Genomic DNA, 15,488 nt, shown 5'->3' on the forward strand with positions numbered 1-15,488 from the left:
GATTACAAAAAATCACAACCAGCAATTCTCACAAGCAAAACGAAAACCAAAGAGAAATTTGCTTGGAACAAACAGGTGCAGTTACTCGTGATCAACACGGAAAGGTAATAGCAGCAACTACGTGGCGAGAAGAAGCTAACAAGATATCAATCCTCGAAGTTCTAAAGGACGCCAGTCTCTCAAATTTATGAAATATTAAATTAGTATCTTCAATTAAAGAATTCCAATCAGTTATGTTTTTCCATCAAAATATATATTTGCTACATATTCATCAAAACAATTAAAAGAACTACATATCACTTGAATGTGCTACAAACGTTCATAAGCTCGTAATCATGCAATTGATGAGGTAGGAGATGGAGTACAAAAGAAGTTACATTGAGCTCATGAGAAATTTTGTCAAAAGGCACCTTAAAACTGTGTTAAAAACATAACTTCCAATAAGGTGTATTGTGTATATATCAAAACATCAAAAATGATAATTTCTACAAGTGTTTTAGAACCATTAATCCAAAACCAATACCTAAAAAAGTTGCAATTGAAACACCAAAAATGCCAGTAAGGATTCCAGGAACAACTAAAGATTCCCAGCCTTTAGCCTTAGCCATTCCACAAGCTGTTGTAGGGCCTCCAATATTAGCATTTGATGCTAAAAGTAATAGCTTCAAATCAAGCTTAAATAACTTTCCTAATCCAAGAACAATAAGAAGATGGATAGTTACTTGAACCAGTGCAAACATGAATATACTTGGGGCAGTTTGGATAACATTCAATATGCTTCCACTAGCTCCAACGACCACAAAAAATACCTGCAAACGAAATGGATCGTATGTTAAACATCTTAGGTCACATGATCCTTAAATTTTTACAAGAGTACCATACCAATCGGTACATATGGTGTCGTGTGATCCATGTAATTAATTAGAAGGTGTAACTTCTTAGAAAGAAGTTATAATTTAGAGTGCTTTGAAAGAGAGTAAAGTTTTGTATATAGTAAATTTGGTCCTTCAATATGTCTTTTGTTTGTAAATTTGGTCCTCAAATATTAATTTCATTACTTAATTTGGTCCCGCTTGTGTCTTCGATTAGTTAATTTAGTTCATAATACACACACATCGGGATGATTATGTAATTTCAATGCTGACATAAAGCGACCACTCAAAATAGAATCAACAAAGTTTTTCTGTTACCTGTATCAAGACCAAGGCAACAGTATGACCAGCAGGTATAAGGGGACTAATCAGCTTCGGTGCAAGAGTGGCTAAAACGACGATGATTGCAGTTACTCCTGGAAGAGTTCCTCCTTGTATACCATATAATTTTGTGAAGTATGTGGCAGCTCTACATATTAAAAATGATGTAGCAACTGCAGTAGCTGTCTGCAGCACTGGCATATTGCCCTGATTTTCTGACTTTATAAGCATTTCTTCATCTGTCAACATTACTCGTTAAATCAAGCTAAAATTTCCATTCAAGATGAACAAACACACAATTTTTCAAAGACATATATAGTCAAAAAAAATGAATGACTTCATTCATCGTAACCATAGTTTTAAATTGCAGTCTGCAGTCGCAATTGCAGCAGCAATATGGGTTTCAGATGTCTCTGCAACCACTATTGTGGCCACATTTGCCCACGTCTTGCCTTAATAACAAATTTTGCAGCGTAACTGCAACTGCGCCCTCAATTTAGAACTATAATGATGATTCCATCGGTTTCCCATTAAATTATTCAATCTTATAACTTTTCTTTAATTCTATCACATTTCATAACTAATACTGGAAACAATCAACATATGTAGATGTTAGTGTATTCATTATATCAATCCGGTAATAAAAAAACTATTCATTCCAAAAATTCTGGCCCAAACACAGAAAATGCAACAAGAAACAGCTTAAAAATTGGAATACTGATATAGTAAAAATAGTACCAGTGGTTGGTGGTGCAGTCTCTGCGGGTATATTAGAAGCCAATGCAAACAACACCATGAAATAAACAGCACAGATAACATTATCTGCTGCCACTCCTGCAGCTAAAACTGATGCTGACAAACCAAGCGCCTCTGAAATGGCAACATAATTAACAGCTACACAACAATCAACAAGGAAGAGTCAAAGGAAATTCATTCAAGTTTTACCGTTGTAAAATCCATCAACATGTTTCAAATAATATACCAAGAAACCAAAACTAGCTAGCGACTCATCATGTTAATTGAAAAGATATACAAAACCCAATTTTTAATTGCATCAAGTATTCATTCAATGGTATATATATGCTTCATCCCTATGCAATTTTTAATGGAATCAAGTATTCATTCAACGTTATCGACATTGTGTCCGACTAGCCCCTTCCACTAGACTCGACTCCTGTTAGTGACTGCAGGGAGTTTAGATCCCCTAATTTTGAAGCAAAGAGTTTATTGAAGAAAGTTTGCTGCATATATTTTGTCTTTTGCTTAACCAAGCTAGTGTTTTGTCACAAACATATTGGTTATTATAGACATGTAATATATGAAGAAACCTCTGGATGTATCTAGCATTTAAATTTGTCTTAAAGTTGCAGATATAGTTCAAAATTGCGGTCTGCAACTGCAATTTAAAGATTTTAGAGATCTTAACAACCACCGTTGTGGCCACACCGACCTCATTTGCTGCATAATTTAGCCAGAATGTCAAGGTTCACAGTGTAACTGCTACCGAGACCACAACTGTAATTTAGAACTACGGTTATAGATATACAATAGTACATTAGTTCTATAACTATGCAGAAGATAAAGTCAAACAAAATATAAATCAAAAGTACTGTTTAATTCGAGTTGATTATTGTTATAATAAATACAACAGTGAATTCAAATATACATTATTTTAAGAAGTTCACCATAATTAAGCATGGAGCAACTTCTTTAAGCACTTACATCCACCAATATAGCTACCCATTAGAGCTGCTGCAACTTTCCAGTTATCAGGACCAAGAGATCTCATAGGCACTATAAGAAATGCCACTAGAGTACCAATTATAGTGGCAACTGCAATCCACAACATCAAAATCAGTTTCACAAGACATGTTAAAAATCTCATACAGTACCTTCATAAACTATGAAACACTGACACAGAAACAGACACCACGACACTAGTAATAATTTGAGAAAATTAAATAATTAAATGCAATTGCACGTGTCGGTGTCAGACATCAACGCATGTTGGACACCAAACACGCTTTCAATCGTAATTCAGCCATTTTGTATAGATAAATAGAATCACCTGACCCAAGTAAGAAAGCCACTAGAAGCGTTCCAGTTGAACGAACTACTTGTAGTAAATTTGCTCCAAACAATAGCAATGGAATAGTAAGAGGTAACAGAAACTCCAAGACAATTGAATATGCAGGTGCATCATGTGGAAGAATTCCAAGATTACTTGCAGCAAGTCCGACTAATGTGCTCACTAAAGCGGCACTCACCATGCTCCCAATTTTAGTCTTCTCCGACCTTGTATTTCACAACAACAAATACATGAATTTCAAGCGCATCTAAATCTCTATTTACAGAACAAACTAACACTATTATAGTGGGTAAATACTATAGTGGCATAGTGGTGCCACTTTATATAGTTGTACAAATTTAAAAGTTACTTCATGCTGCAATGCACGTTGCAACAAGCACAATGACTGCAATCGCAAGGACAACAACTGAATCCGCGGCCGCAGTTTAAAACTAATTGAATCATACCCTTATGCTTTGTTTGGGAAAAAATAGTGGATAGCTGATAAACTATCTTATAGCGAATGACTTATAAGCTGACTTATAGCTGATAGCAGATAAGCTATCTGATTGAATTTGCAGTGTTTGATAAAATTAACGGTTGAAGTAGCTTTTTTTCTACAGAGGTTGAAGTAGCTGAAATGTTATAAGCTACTTGAATTAGTTTATCACAAACTGTTATAAGTTCTTGAGAGTGTGACAGTTACCAAACAGATATTTTTTAGTCAAATGAACTTATTACAAACATAAGTTATAAGTTATAAGCTAAAAAACAGAATATTTATTGAAACATTATTATCCTATTTCTCAACAAACCATAAAGAAATGGAATTAGGAAAATCAATGAGACCAAATTACAGAAAATGAATAGATAAAAGAGAGAAATGAATGAATGAATAAAATTACCAAATCCCAAAAGCACCAATGCTGAAGATAGCAGACCAAACACCCCAATGATCATCAGGAGATATGATAGGATATCTCAGCTGTGACTTCACTGCAACAACACTTCGACTTATACGAGGTTCCTTTGACAGGTACGAGGTAATTGTCGTGGTCGTGTGTTGAGGTTGTAGTCCGAGGTTCGGACATGAATTGAGGATGTTGGAGAATCTAGCATGGAGAGAATGTCGGAATGATACGTGGCGTGATGGGATTGGTTTTGATGGAGAAAGAACAGTGACAGGTGGGTGTTTGAGGAGAGACATTGGTGTCTGTGAGTGTGAGTGGTGATTATGAAATGATAGAAGTTGAACGAAATCTGATCATGTATTTATAGGATGTCTGCATTTTCAAAAAGAAACAAAAAGAGTATATTTTAACATGTGCATTGCACGTGATAATGGGGAAAAAATATATATTTGGGTTTTCCGTCTCGATTCTCGGAGGGATGAGACTCTGATAATTAGAAGTTCGATCTAAAAGGTAATTAAAATCGAATCAATAAGTGTTTTACCTAAGAATCTAATTTGGTTTCTTACAAACAAAATCATACTAAGAAAAGTTTTCCATCATTTGAATACATTTACTTGATTTGGTGGAAATAGTTTTTTTTAGGGAAATTAGTCACTTTAGTCCCTGAATCGGAAGGGATTCGTCACTTTAGTCCATGAATGCAGATAAATTGCAAAATAGTCCCTGAATGTAGACTTTGTTAGTCAATTTAGTCCCTGAATGCAAACTTCGTTAGTCAATTTAGTCCCTGAATGTAGACTCCGTTAGTCACTTTAGTCCTTGAAATTGACCATGCAGGGACTGTTTTGCAATTTCTCTTCATTCAGGGACTAAAGTGACGAATCATCTCCCATTCAGGGACTAAAGTGACTAATTCCCCTTTTTTTTAAGGAGAGTTGGAATATATGTTAAACAAATATTTTTTAGAAAAGGTTGGGTAAAAAAAAAATTTCAGAAAAGGATGTGAAAGTTTAAGTCAAAATGGATAAATTGGAAAATTTAGGTCAAAGAATATTAAAATTGACATAAATTTAATTAATTTATTGACAAAAAATTTTTTGGACATTAATCAAAATATTGATGTACATTCATTTTTATCCAACTTTGTATCATAAAAAATCAAGAATAAAGATTGGTAGACATCCATAATATGTACACCTCTTTATACTACTTTCGAAAAGTTCAGTTAACCAAATATATGATTTGTGACCACATTTTTTCAGTTGCGAGACCATTATTTATAAGCTGAAAAATGTGGTCACGCAACAAAATGTGCGTGACCACTATTTTTCCACTTAGTTAACCAAATAAATTCTGGAAAAATAGTGGTCACGCAACTAAAAAAAATTTGGTCACATAGACCATACATTCGGTTAACTGAAATCTTTAGGAATGATACAAAGGGGTGTATTCATTAAGGGCGTCTACCTATCATTGTAGACATGTAAAAAAATCTGAAAACAGATGTTGTAGAACATGTAAAAAAAATCCCCTAAAATAACATAAAATAAATAAATATATATATATAGAAAGAAAGATACAAAAACGAACATAGAGTTAAAGCTCTTTTCAGCTAGAAAAAGATAAACGGATAAAAACAAAGTAACATTTTTGTAAAGGAGTAAAAGAAGCAACATTCTACGTTATTATGAATTTATGATCGTCAAACTAACGCAGGAGTTTATTACAATTAAGGAAAACAAGGCTCTGCAAGTTTCTGAAACGTTGAAGTTATTTTGTTAAATTAAAAAATAGTAATAGTAAAAGGCTAGTACACAAACTCTTTGAAGAATTTAATCGGTATACTCACCAAGTTCAATTCAATGAGAAACCACCTGTTTCAATGTCCCACTACTAATTAATCAAACATTTTTTTTAGAAATATTTGAAATGTGATTAATGTTATGAAAACTCACACACACAAGTAGATGATTATGAGAGTTCTAACCTGGGTCACAACATTCAAACAAACAATTTTGATATTTATTTGTCACTTGAGTTGAGTTATTTGTCACTTGAGTTGAGTTGGGACTTATAAATTACTTGAGTTGATATTAATCGAACTTCTAATTACTTTCATAATTGTTGGTAGATGATAATAAACTTTCGTTGGATGCTAACGTAAGATTGTTTCCCATTGATAGTACATGTCCTTTAAAAACAATTAAAATTAGCTTGAGAACGAAGGTGTCCAAACACATACACATTTGATAACTTAGAAAACTTGACAACTTGAAATTTTAATATAACTTCAACACTCGTCACCACACCTAGTGTGGATTCTAGATCCAATTTCTATATGAGGAGTGATATTTGTACAACCATATGTGACAACTTTGATGACAACTTTTATTTGCTCTCTTCCTATTAGTCCAAAACAATAGAGAGAGAAAAAAGAAAAGGGAGATTAAGAATATAATGTGAGTATGAGAGAGAAAGTTGTCAAAAAGTTGTCATAAAGTAGATGTACAAATATCATTTCCCTTTCCATATTGTAATCCTTAACCTAATTGACCTAATATCATGCCAAATAGATCTTTCCTAAAAGCTAGTTCATAAAATAGGTGAGTGGATAGAGTGTCACATCATCATCACAATTCTAGCTTAAGCCACATTGTGGTTGGTCAATTTCACATGACATTGACACCCCAATGTCACCCAAGCGCTACCCGAATAATAGAGAGTAGGAAGTTTTTCTAAAAGTGTCGCGTCTTTACAATTCTAGCTTAAAATTAGTTTTTTTTTTTTTTTTGTGGTGGTCGGGATTTGAACCCTGGACCTTGCATATTTTATGCATTGTCCAAACCAATTGAGCTAAGCTCACGAAGACAAATGTATAGATAGATTGCACAATCCAAAAACATCGACAACGTGGAACTCAAATACTTTATATAAAAGCCTACTCAATCTAGATTAATTTTAATATTTTTATGGTTTTCTAGACTACAGTTAAATCTAATTTCCTAAATTTACCATTTTCTTAACAAAAATTTCAAACATGAAAACTGAATTAAAAAAAAAAATGAATTGTTCTTAACTGTTATTTGAAATGTCAATTTGAGAAAAGAAAACTGAACACAAACTGGCCACCACTGAACTCTTAGCTCAGTTAAATCCTTGCACTTGTTTTTACAATCAGAAAACAATAGTCCATTCCATTAAGAATTAAGATTCCAGTTTCCACCTCAAATTAGAGAAAACTTGACCAATACATAATGTTAAGGTAAAACATATTTCCCAAGCAGTTAAAATCTTGGCTTTAGATCTAAATTGGAAAAAATAACCATAGCTCAATGAAATATATAAACTACAATTTAATTTAATGGTGTTACAAACAACTGAATCACATTCAATTTATATGCCACAGAATATTCCCCTGATTATACAGATTTTACTATAACATTATTGATTCAAGATATATTGTCACTCAGCTTCTGTTTCTTGATCTTCGAGTTATCCTCGTCTAAAGACTTCAACTTGTTCTTTATTGCAGCTATTTTTGCACTTCGACTCGTCTGTCCCATGCCACCACCGGTGAGATGCAACTTGTGCCCTTCACTTACTGCTTTTGTAGAGCTATCTGCCTTTTCCAGGGCGTACCTCTCACCCGCTAGGCGAACAACCAATGGCCGGCTGCAAGCTAACCTCCCGTGCATTTTCTCCTTGGCCAATATTGCTTCCTGCATTCTCACTTTAAGAATGGAAATCAGAAATTGCTTGAATGTGAAATCAACAAAAGTATGCTATCAACGTACCTCATTTATTTCTATGGACGGATAAAAAAAAAACGTACCTCTTTTGTGCTGTACTGGATGAAAGCGAAACCGCGTGGCTCCCCACGTTTTGGGCCACGTGTGTGCCACAAGAAGTCCTCAGACACGATCTTTCCATAAGGAGAAAACATTTTGAGCAGAGCAGCTCTGGAAAATGATGGAAACAGAGAAAGAGGATAAGAATATGCATATAGTACAAGGAAAAGAAACCGAACAGGTGTGCCACAAAATCTAGGTTTTTGATGTATTCGTGACCATGATTGAGGTCGAACCAGTCATATCATGATGCAATTGCAATTGTTACGCGATTTTAAAAACTTGATTCCTGCGACCGTTTGTCATGGCAATAGTTATTGCAAGTTTGGATTTCTGATCTGAGGAACTCAAACCTATATTTGAATCTCTCTTGGCTGATCAAGTCAAACATAAGTTCGAGTATTTAAGCTGTTTCAATTGAAATCCAAACATGCTTTAAGAAATCGAGAAACAAAAAGTGTTAATTTAAAAAACAGCACTTAATACATTGGTAACTTAAAAAGCCTATACTTTTCAATGCACACTTTCCATCTTTGATTCCTTAACAAGCCTTCACAAGTAATATTAGCGTTTGCCAAAAATATATAAAAAAATAAGCCATGTTGAGGAGTCAGCGAGTCTCACTCTGTAATTTTGAGATCGAGATTGCCAACGTAGAGTCTATTTTCACACTTATCATCAACAGAACCATTAGGATCCTGCATTCAGTAATACATCAAAATAAGTTCCACAATACATTGAGATGGGAAATATCAATATCCACTGGATCAATTTAGATACTGCCATGTTAAGTTAATGCTATCAATTTCTAAATATGAATTTATCTATGGGATGAAATTTACTCTCGTGATGTTGCTGTATTGTTAATGATGGTATTCTGTCATTCTTTTTGCAAACATTTTCCAGTCCAAATCCAATATAGGTTTTTCTACGTATACTTTTGAAAGAATTCACAGAAATACAAAGATATACACACAACACTTAGACAAGGAAAATCATATTGACAGATCAAAAACAGCACAAAAGTGTGCCCACTCGGACACGTAAACTATTCATAGTATTAGACGGGATCTCTTTACTGGTCGTAAAGAGAAGGATGACAAAATTCCTAACACTAAAAATTGAAATCAAACATCATATTGACAAAATATATAGTTAAAGTAAAGTTGTCAACTGCGAATTGTGGAAAGAAGCGGTTTGTTCAAGTTTTGCTTTACTACAATGCCACAGTGCGGAAATAGCCACCAACACTTTGTAGTTTACCCTACAAGTAAACCAGCAAGTTGGTCCCTGTCTTTGTAAGAAATTCTCAAATTAGTCCCTGACTTTATTAATATTTCAAATTAGTCCTTGTCTTTGTCAAAAGTATTTCAATTAGGTCACTCGTCATGGACAAAACATAAAGACAAAGACCTAATTGAGAAACTTTTGACAAAGACAGATTAATTTGAGAATTGCTTACAAAGACAAGGACTAATTTGATAGCTTACAAAGACAGAATTCCTAACATAGTGCATTGTGGAACAATAGCGATTTGTTCAAATTACGCTACACTATAACACTACTCGAGCTTCTATTTGACAGCACTAAGGTAAAGAGATTGAACATACCATGACAGAAAACCAGGCGAGTGAAACTTCAAGTAAAACTCTGAAGCATCAAATAAGCATCACCCTGTAAATGAAAGATCAATCATAAAAATCAAGTCTTTACATCTTATTCAAAGAGGTTACATACATACAGCCAAAAAATGCAGTATCACAGTGTACAATCCTAAGTTGCACCGACACATCTGATGAAAATAGTGTCATACCAGACACGTGTTGGTGTCTGCCTGACACCAACATGACACATGTTACATTCAACCACTTCAATTTTTTGAATTATTACCAGAGTCCATGTGTCAGTGTCGCCGTGTATGTGTATGTGTCAGTGCTTGATTCCTGTACAACTATATCACATAGCCAACAAAAGATCATCATTCAAATTCACAAGATCACAAAATCAAACCACATTCACCAAAAATAAATAAAAAATAAAAAACAAATTACTTGACTTTAACTTATTGATAATAAAAAAAAAAAAAAAAATTGGAAGTGATCAAATTTTCAATTTTGCAAAATAAGTTTTTTATTTCAAGAACAATATCACACCCAAAATAAAATTTCAAAACAAAAAAAAAAATTTCATTTAAACCCAATACAATTAAACAAAATGAGAAACTACACAAAGAATTCACAAATAATTACCGAATTTAAGAAGATTGAAGAATTGAAACGTTGGTTGGCTGAACAAAGGAATTAGGGTTTTACTTTCTTTTCTGTTCTGTTTTGTTCTGTGTGTGTTTGTGTTTGTCTCGCGCAAACGAAAGGACAAAGAAACAAAACAAGGATAAGTTCAACTTTGTCTTTGATATTTCAACGGTTGAGATTTGTCATTTGATACCAGTTAGGGAGTTTTAAGGATTAAGTATCATTAAAAAAAAAATAGGGTTAATTAAGTTTTTAGTCTCTATAAATAGTCTCTATAAATATTTATAGTTTTTTTTTGACAAAATTTACATTTTTGTTTTTAGTCCTATAAAATAAAATCACACTTTTTAGTCTCTGCGACATTTTTCTTAAGCATTTTAGGGACCAAAAATCTTGATGAAATTTTTTTATAAGGACTAAAAATGTTAATGGAAAAATTTTATAGGGACTAAAAATACTGATGGAAAATTTTATAAGGATTAAAAAGTGTGATTTTATTTTATAGGGACTAAAAACAAAATTCTAAATATTTACGGTGTTCATTTACTTAATTAACCAAAAAAATATCATCATCATTTTTTTATATCTATTTTTAAGTTAACTAAATTCTGAATATTTACAGTTAACCAAAAAAATATCATCACCATTTTTTTATATCTATTTTTAAGTTAACTTAGATATAATTTTGTATTTTTGAATGAAATTTTGCGTGATTGTTTATATATTATAATAATTTTTTAAAAATTATTTGAATTTTTTACAAAATATGAATCAAATATAAATGTTTATGACGCTTAAATATTTATATATCTATTTTTTGTAGAGATTGTTATATTATTCTTCACATTTATACAAAATTTCACTTAAAAATATGAAGGCTACACATGAGTTGAAGACCAATAACACGTAGACAGGTGATGAGTCACAGATAGTATTAATTATTGCCTTATTTAGTTTAGTTTTATTTTAGATTTGATTTTATTTTATTGCATTTTATTTTAGTTTAGAATATTTTACTTCAAATTGTCTTTTATTTTATTTTAGGAATAAATATATGGTGGAAGGTGCCTTGGAGCAAAAGAAAGAGGACTGAAGCAAAATACAGCGCAAGAATACGAAGATACGGGGCAAAAATATATTCCCCCAACTCAGAAGCTTGGCACGGCCCGTGCCAACATGTGGCACGGCCGTGCCCGTCCCAGAAACCACTTTTGCTGCTTTTTCTTCAAGGCCAAGTTACCCTGTTGCGGCTTTACCGTTTTATCCTTTTAGTTGCTTAGTTTCTAAGTCAATTGTAAAGCTATAAATAGAGTAGCTCTCCACCATAAACAATCATGCTTTACTTTGTTTATTTCAATTGCTATTTTAATAAAAGTCTTTATTTTCCCTTTTACTTTCCTTGCAATTTATTTTACCGTATTTCTCTCTTCTTCCTCCATGTCTACGATGAACATGAGTGAGTAGACTTCTTAGTCTTAGGATTGTTGGGGAGTCTAATGACTCAATCCTAAACAAAACATGTCTAAACCCTAATTTCTATGTAACCCTAATTTCTAATCTAGATTCACCGTCTTAACGTGGATTAACAATTATCAAACTGTGGAAGCGAAAGCGGAGGGTTTGATAATCGTTAATCCATCATCCCAAACATCAATTCATAAAGCGAGAGCGGAGTCTTGATGTTGGAACAAGTGAATCTAGACAATAATTGCAAAACAGTGAAATAGTCTTTGCAATTATTGAGACAAAAAGTAGTTTCAATCCTCTATGCATCTTCTAGTAATCATGTCAGTGAAATAGGCTTGGTTGCTAGAAGTAAACTCTCACCGGACTTTCATCGGAAAGGTGAGGGGCTAAGGGAAACCGGTCTTTAGAAATTAGTGTGTAAATCATGAAATTAGATGTTTAGGTTTTGTCTAGTGAAGGATTAGTTATTAAGATGAACCAATGATCCTAAGGCCCTTTATTATTATTGTTTTTACCTTCAGCAATCAAACTCTCCCTTATCAACTTTCTCTCCTCTAATCATTCATTAAAAGTTAATTAAGTTGAACAACTCCCTAGCGGAACGATACTCTACTTACTACTATTACTTCGATAGGCCGTGCACTTGCGGTTTGGCTCTATCAAGTTTTTGGCGCCGTTGCCGGGGAGTTAACTAATTTAATTAGCTTTTTCTTAGTGATTAGAATTCTATCTTCTTCTCTTTCTTTTTCTGTTTTTATTTTTATTTTTCTGTTATCACTAACTTCTTGGGTTCTCAAATTCTTATGCGAAAAACCAGAAATCGAGTTGTAATAATCAACGAGATCGAAAGGTATTTGCATAGACGAAGGAGAGACGCACAAAATAACACCGCCATGGCCAATCGCACTCTCAAAGAGTACGCAACGCCGTCTACGGCTGAGCCACAAGCTGTTATTGTGTACCCAACGGTTGAGGATGACAATTTCGAAATAAAGCCTGCCCTACTTAACTTGGTGCAGCAAAACCAATTCTCGGGATCCCCCACTGAGGATCCCAATCTTCACATCTCTGTTTTCCTACGAATTAGTGGAACCATGAAGGAGAACCAAGAAGCCGTAAGACTTCATCTCTTTCCCTTTTCCTTAAGGGATAGAGCTAGCGCTTGGTTCCATTCCCTCGAAGTCGGTTCCATTACTTCATGGGATCAGATGAGGCAAGCATTCCTTGCCCGCTTCTTCCCACCATCTAAAACCGCTAAACTTAGAGACCAAATCACGCGGTTCAACCAAAAAGATGGGGAATCTCTCTATGAGGCGTGGGAGCGTTTCAAAGAAATGCTAAGACTTTGTCCCCACCATGGCCTAGAGAAGTGGCTTATAGTCCACACTTTTTATAATGGCTTGTCTTATACCACTAAGATGTCTGTTGATGCAGCTGCAGGTGGAGCACTTATGAACAAGAATTACACGGAGGCGTATGCCTTGATCGAAGACATGGCTCAAAATCACTACAAGTGGACCGACGAGAGAGCCATCACTAGTTCTTCACCCTCCAAAAAGGAGGCAGGTATACACGAAGTCTCTAACTATGACCACCTTGCTTCTAAAATTGATACACTAACTGAAAAACTCGAAAAACTCAACGTTAGTGCTATCAATTCTGCTTCTACTCTTTCTTGTGAAATATGTGGTATAACTGGTCATGCTGGTGTTGATTGCCAACTAGGTAGTGCTATTAACGGTGTTGAGCAAATGAATTATGCTCAATACAACCAAGGGATGAGACAAAATCAAAATTTTTACAAAAACCAAAATCCCTATGGACAAGTAGCACCACCCGGTTATGCAAACAACCAAAGATTCACTCAGAAGTCCAATTTGGAAATTTTGTTGGAAAATTCTATTGCCAACCAAAACAAACAACTTCAAGAACTTAAAAACCAAACTGGATTTCTGAATGACTCTCTTTCCAAGCTCAATACCAAGGTTGATTCTATTGCTACTCACTCTAAAATGCTTGAAACTCAAATCGCTCAAATAGCCCAACAAGTGGCTACCTCTTCCCAAACACCGGGAGTCTTTCCTGGTCAAACCGAAGCCAATCCCAAAGCCCAAGTTAATGTCATATCTTTTGGGGGTAGTAAGTTAGGCGAAGCTTTTGCTAAGGTTAAAAACATTGGGAAAGAAAGTGTCAAGCCTTTAGGTGATAAAATTGTGATAGAAGAAGCAAAACCGCTTGAAGAAAACAAAACTCCATCCCCCTTAAATCTTGATAAGCTTAAACTAGAGGGTAAGTTTGAAAAATTTGTTAACATACTTAGGAAGATTTGCATTAAACTTCCCTTTGCTGAAGCTTTGTCTAGGATGCCTCTATATGCCAAGTTTTTAAAGGAAATTTTTTCAAAGAAAAGGGCTATAGAGCATAATGAGACAATAGCCTTGGCCAAGGAAACTAGTGCAATCATCCAAGAAGCACCCCCTAAGCTTAGAGATCCAGGTAGCTTTGCCATACCATGTGAAATTGGGAATGAATCCATAAACAAAGCCTTATGTGACTTAGGAGCTAGTGTTAGTTTGCTGCCTTTGTCTCTTCTTAAAAGGATAGGGATAGGAGAGTTGAAACCTACCGAGATGGAATTAAAAATAGCTGATCGTTCTACCATGAAACTTGTAGGATTTGTCGAGGACATACCTGTTAAGATAGAGGGGATATACATCCCCACTGATTTTGTAGTCGTTGACATTGAAGAGGACGATGACGTCCCTATAATCCTAGGTAGACCTTTCCTTGCAACTGCAGGAGCTCTCATTGATGTTAAACTTGGTAGGATAGTCTTTCAAGTGAGTGATAAGATGGTAGGATTTGAGTTGGAAAACGTTATGAAAGGTCCCGCTCTTTACTCTTGTTGCATGCTTAACGATCATGTTGTAAAAGAACGTTTTATAGCGTCATCTACACAATATGATACCTTTGATCCATTCTAAGGACTCTTTCTAACCGTCAAGCTAATGACATTAAAAGAGCGCTTCGTGGGAGGCAACCCACGCATTTTACTGCTTTTGTTTTGTTTTTCTTTGTTTTAAGATGTTTTGTAGGTAATTGTCCGAGTTGATTCGAAAAGATGGAAAAATTTTGAAGCCCCAGGACCAGAAAGGTGGCACGGCCCGTGCTAAGTATGGCACGGCCGTGCCAAGTTTTTAAAACAAATTTTGAATATTGAAGTCAGGAAGATGGCACGGCCCGTGCCAAGGATGGCACGGCCGTGCCCGTGTTCTAGCCAATATAAACATAATTTTTCTTCTTCTTCTCCATTCATTCTCAAACCACAAACCTCTCTCTACCTTCAAACTTCCCTCTAAACCTCCATAACCTTCAAACCTTCAAAACTCCCTATCTCACTCAAATCTTAACCAAACCACTTAATTCTTTCACCAATCAACCACAAACTTCATCCAAAACAAGAACCACCAATCAAAAACACCCTTCATCCATTCAAACCCATAATTCACCAAAACCCTAATCTTTAAAAACCTAACCCAAACACCACAAAACCTTAACCAATCTCCATATCCAAACCAACAAACCTTCCCTAAGCATCAACCCCAAACCTAAACCAATCCTTTCCACCAAAAATCTTCCCAAACCCTAAAACTTCAAAACCAATTCCAACAAGGGTCAATGGCTTCAAGAAGAAGTGGTAAAGAACCAGCAAGCTCTCAAGGAGGACCTCCCCCAAAGAAGCAAGC

At 34.7% G+C, this 15,488-nt stretch overlaps 2 protein-coding genes and 1 non-coding gene across 4 annotated transcripts; all 3 read right to left on the bottom strand.

Moving 5' to 3' along the window:
* Positions 1–357: 357 nt before the first annotated feature.
* LOC146915090 (uncharacterized) lies at positions 358–4,547 on the bottom strand. The gene is made up of 6 exons (XM_085717658.1): positions 4,167–4,547; positions 3,262–3,488; positions 2,916–3,026; positions 1,932–2,087; positions 1,191–1,432; positions 358–809 (listed from the first exon to the last, which is right to left on the bottom strand). Exons 1-6 carry the CDS (start codon positions 4,466–4,468, stop codon positions 486–488), a joined length of 1,362 nt encoding a protein of 453 aa, XP_085573784.1. The 5' UTR covers positions 4,469–4,547; the 3' UTR covers positions 358–485.
* A 2,956-nt stretch (positions 4,548–7,503) lies between these two features.
* On the bottom strand, positions 7,504–10,434 carry LOC146915091 (RNA-binding protein-like RNA recognition motif protein). Of its 2 annotated transcripts, XM_085717659.1 has the most exons (5): positions 10,273–10,434; positions 9,634–9,697; positions 8,648–8,721; positions 8,008–8,134; positions 7,504–7,894 (listed from the first exon to the last, which is right to left on the bottom strand). In XM_085717659.1, exons 2-5 carry the CDS (start codon positions 9,634–9,636, stop codon positions 7,625–7,627), a joined length of 474 nt encoding a protein of 157 aa, XP_085573785.1. In that variant the 5' UTR covers positions 9,637–9,697; positions 10,273–10,434; the 3' UTR covers positions 7,504–7,624. The 2 variants fall into 2 exon arrangements, with proteins under 2 accessions (XP_085573785.1, XP_085573786.1); XM_085717660.1 differs by lacking the exons at positions 9,634–9,697; positions 10,273–10,434 and having other exon boundaries at positions 7,504–7,905; positions 8,648–8,701.
* Positions 10,435–12,998: 2,564 nt separating this feature from the next.
* LOC146915092 (small nucleolar RNA R71) lies at positions 12,999–13,105 on the bottom strand. Its single transcript, XR_015017049.1, has one exon. It is a non-coding gene; the product is annotated as a small nucleolar RNA R71 (small nucleolar RNA).
* Positions 13,106–15,488: the final 2,383 nt, after the last annotated feature.

This window comes from Medicago sativa, chromosome 6 (genome assembly GCF_051527215.1).
Source record: "Medicago sativa cultivar Bolivia chromosome 6, Bolivia_mono, whole genome shotgun sequence".
Classification (NCBI taxonomy): domain Eukaryota; kingdom Viridiplantae; phylum Streptophyta; class Magnoliopsida; order Fabales; family Fabaceae; genus Medicago; species Medicago sativa.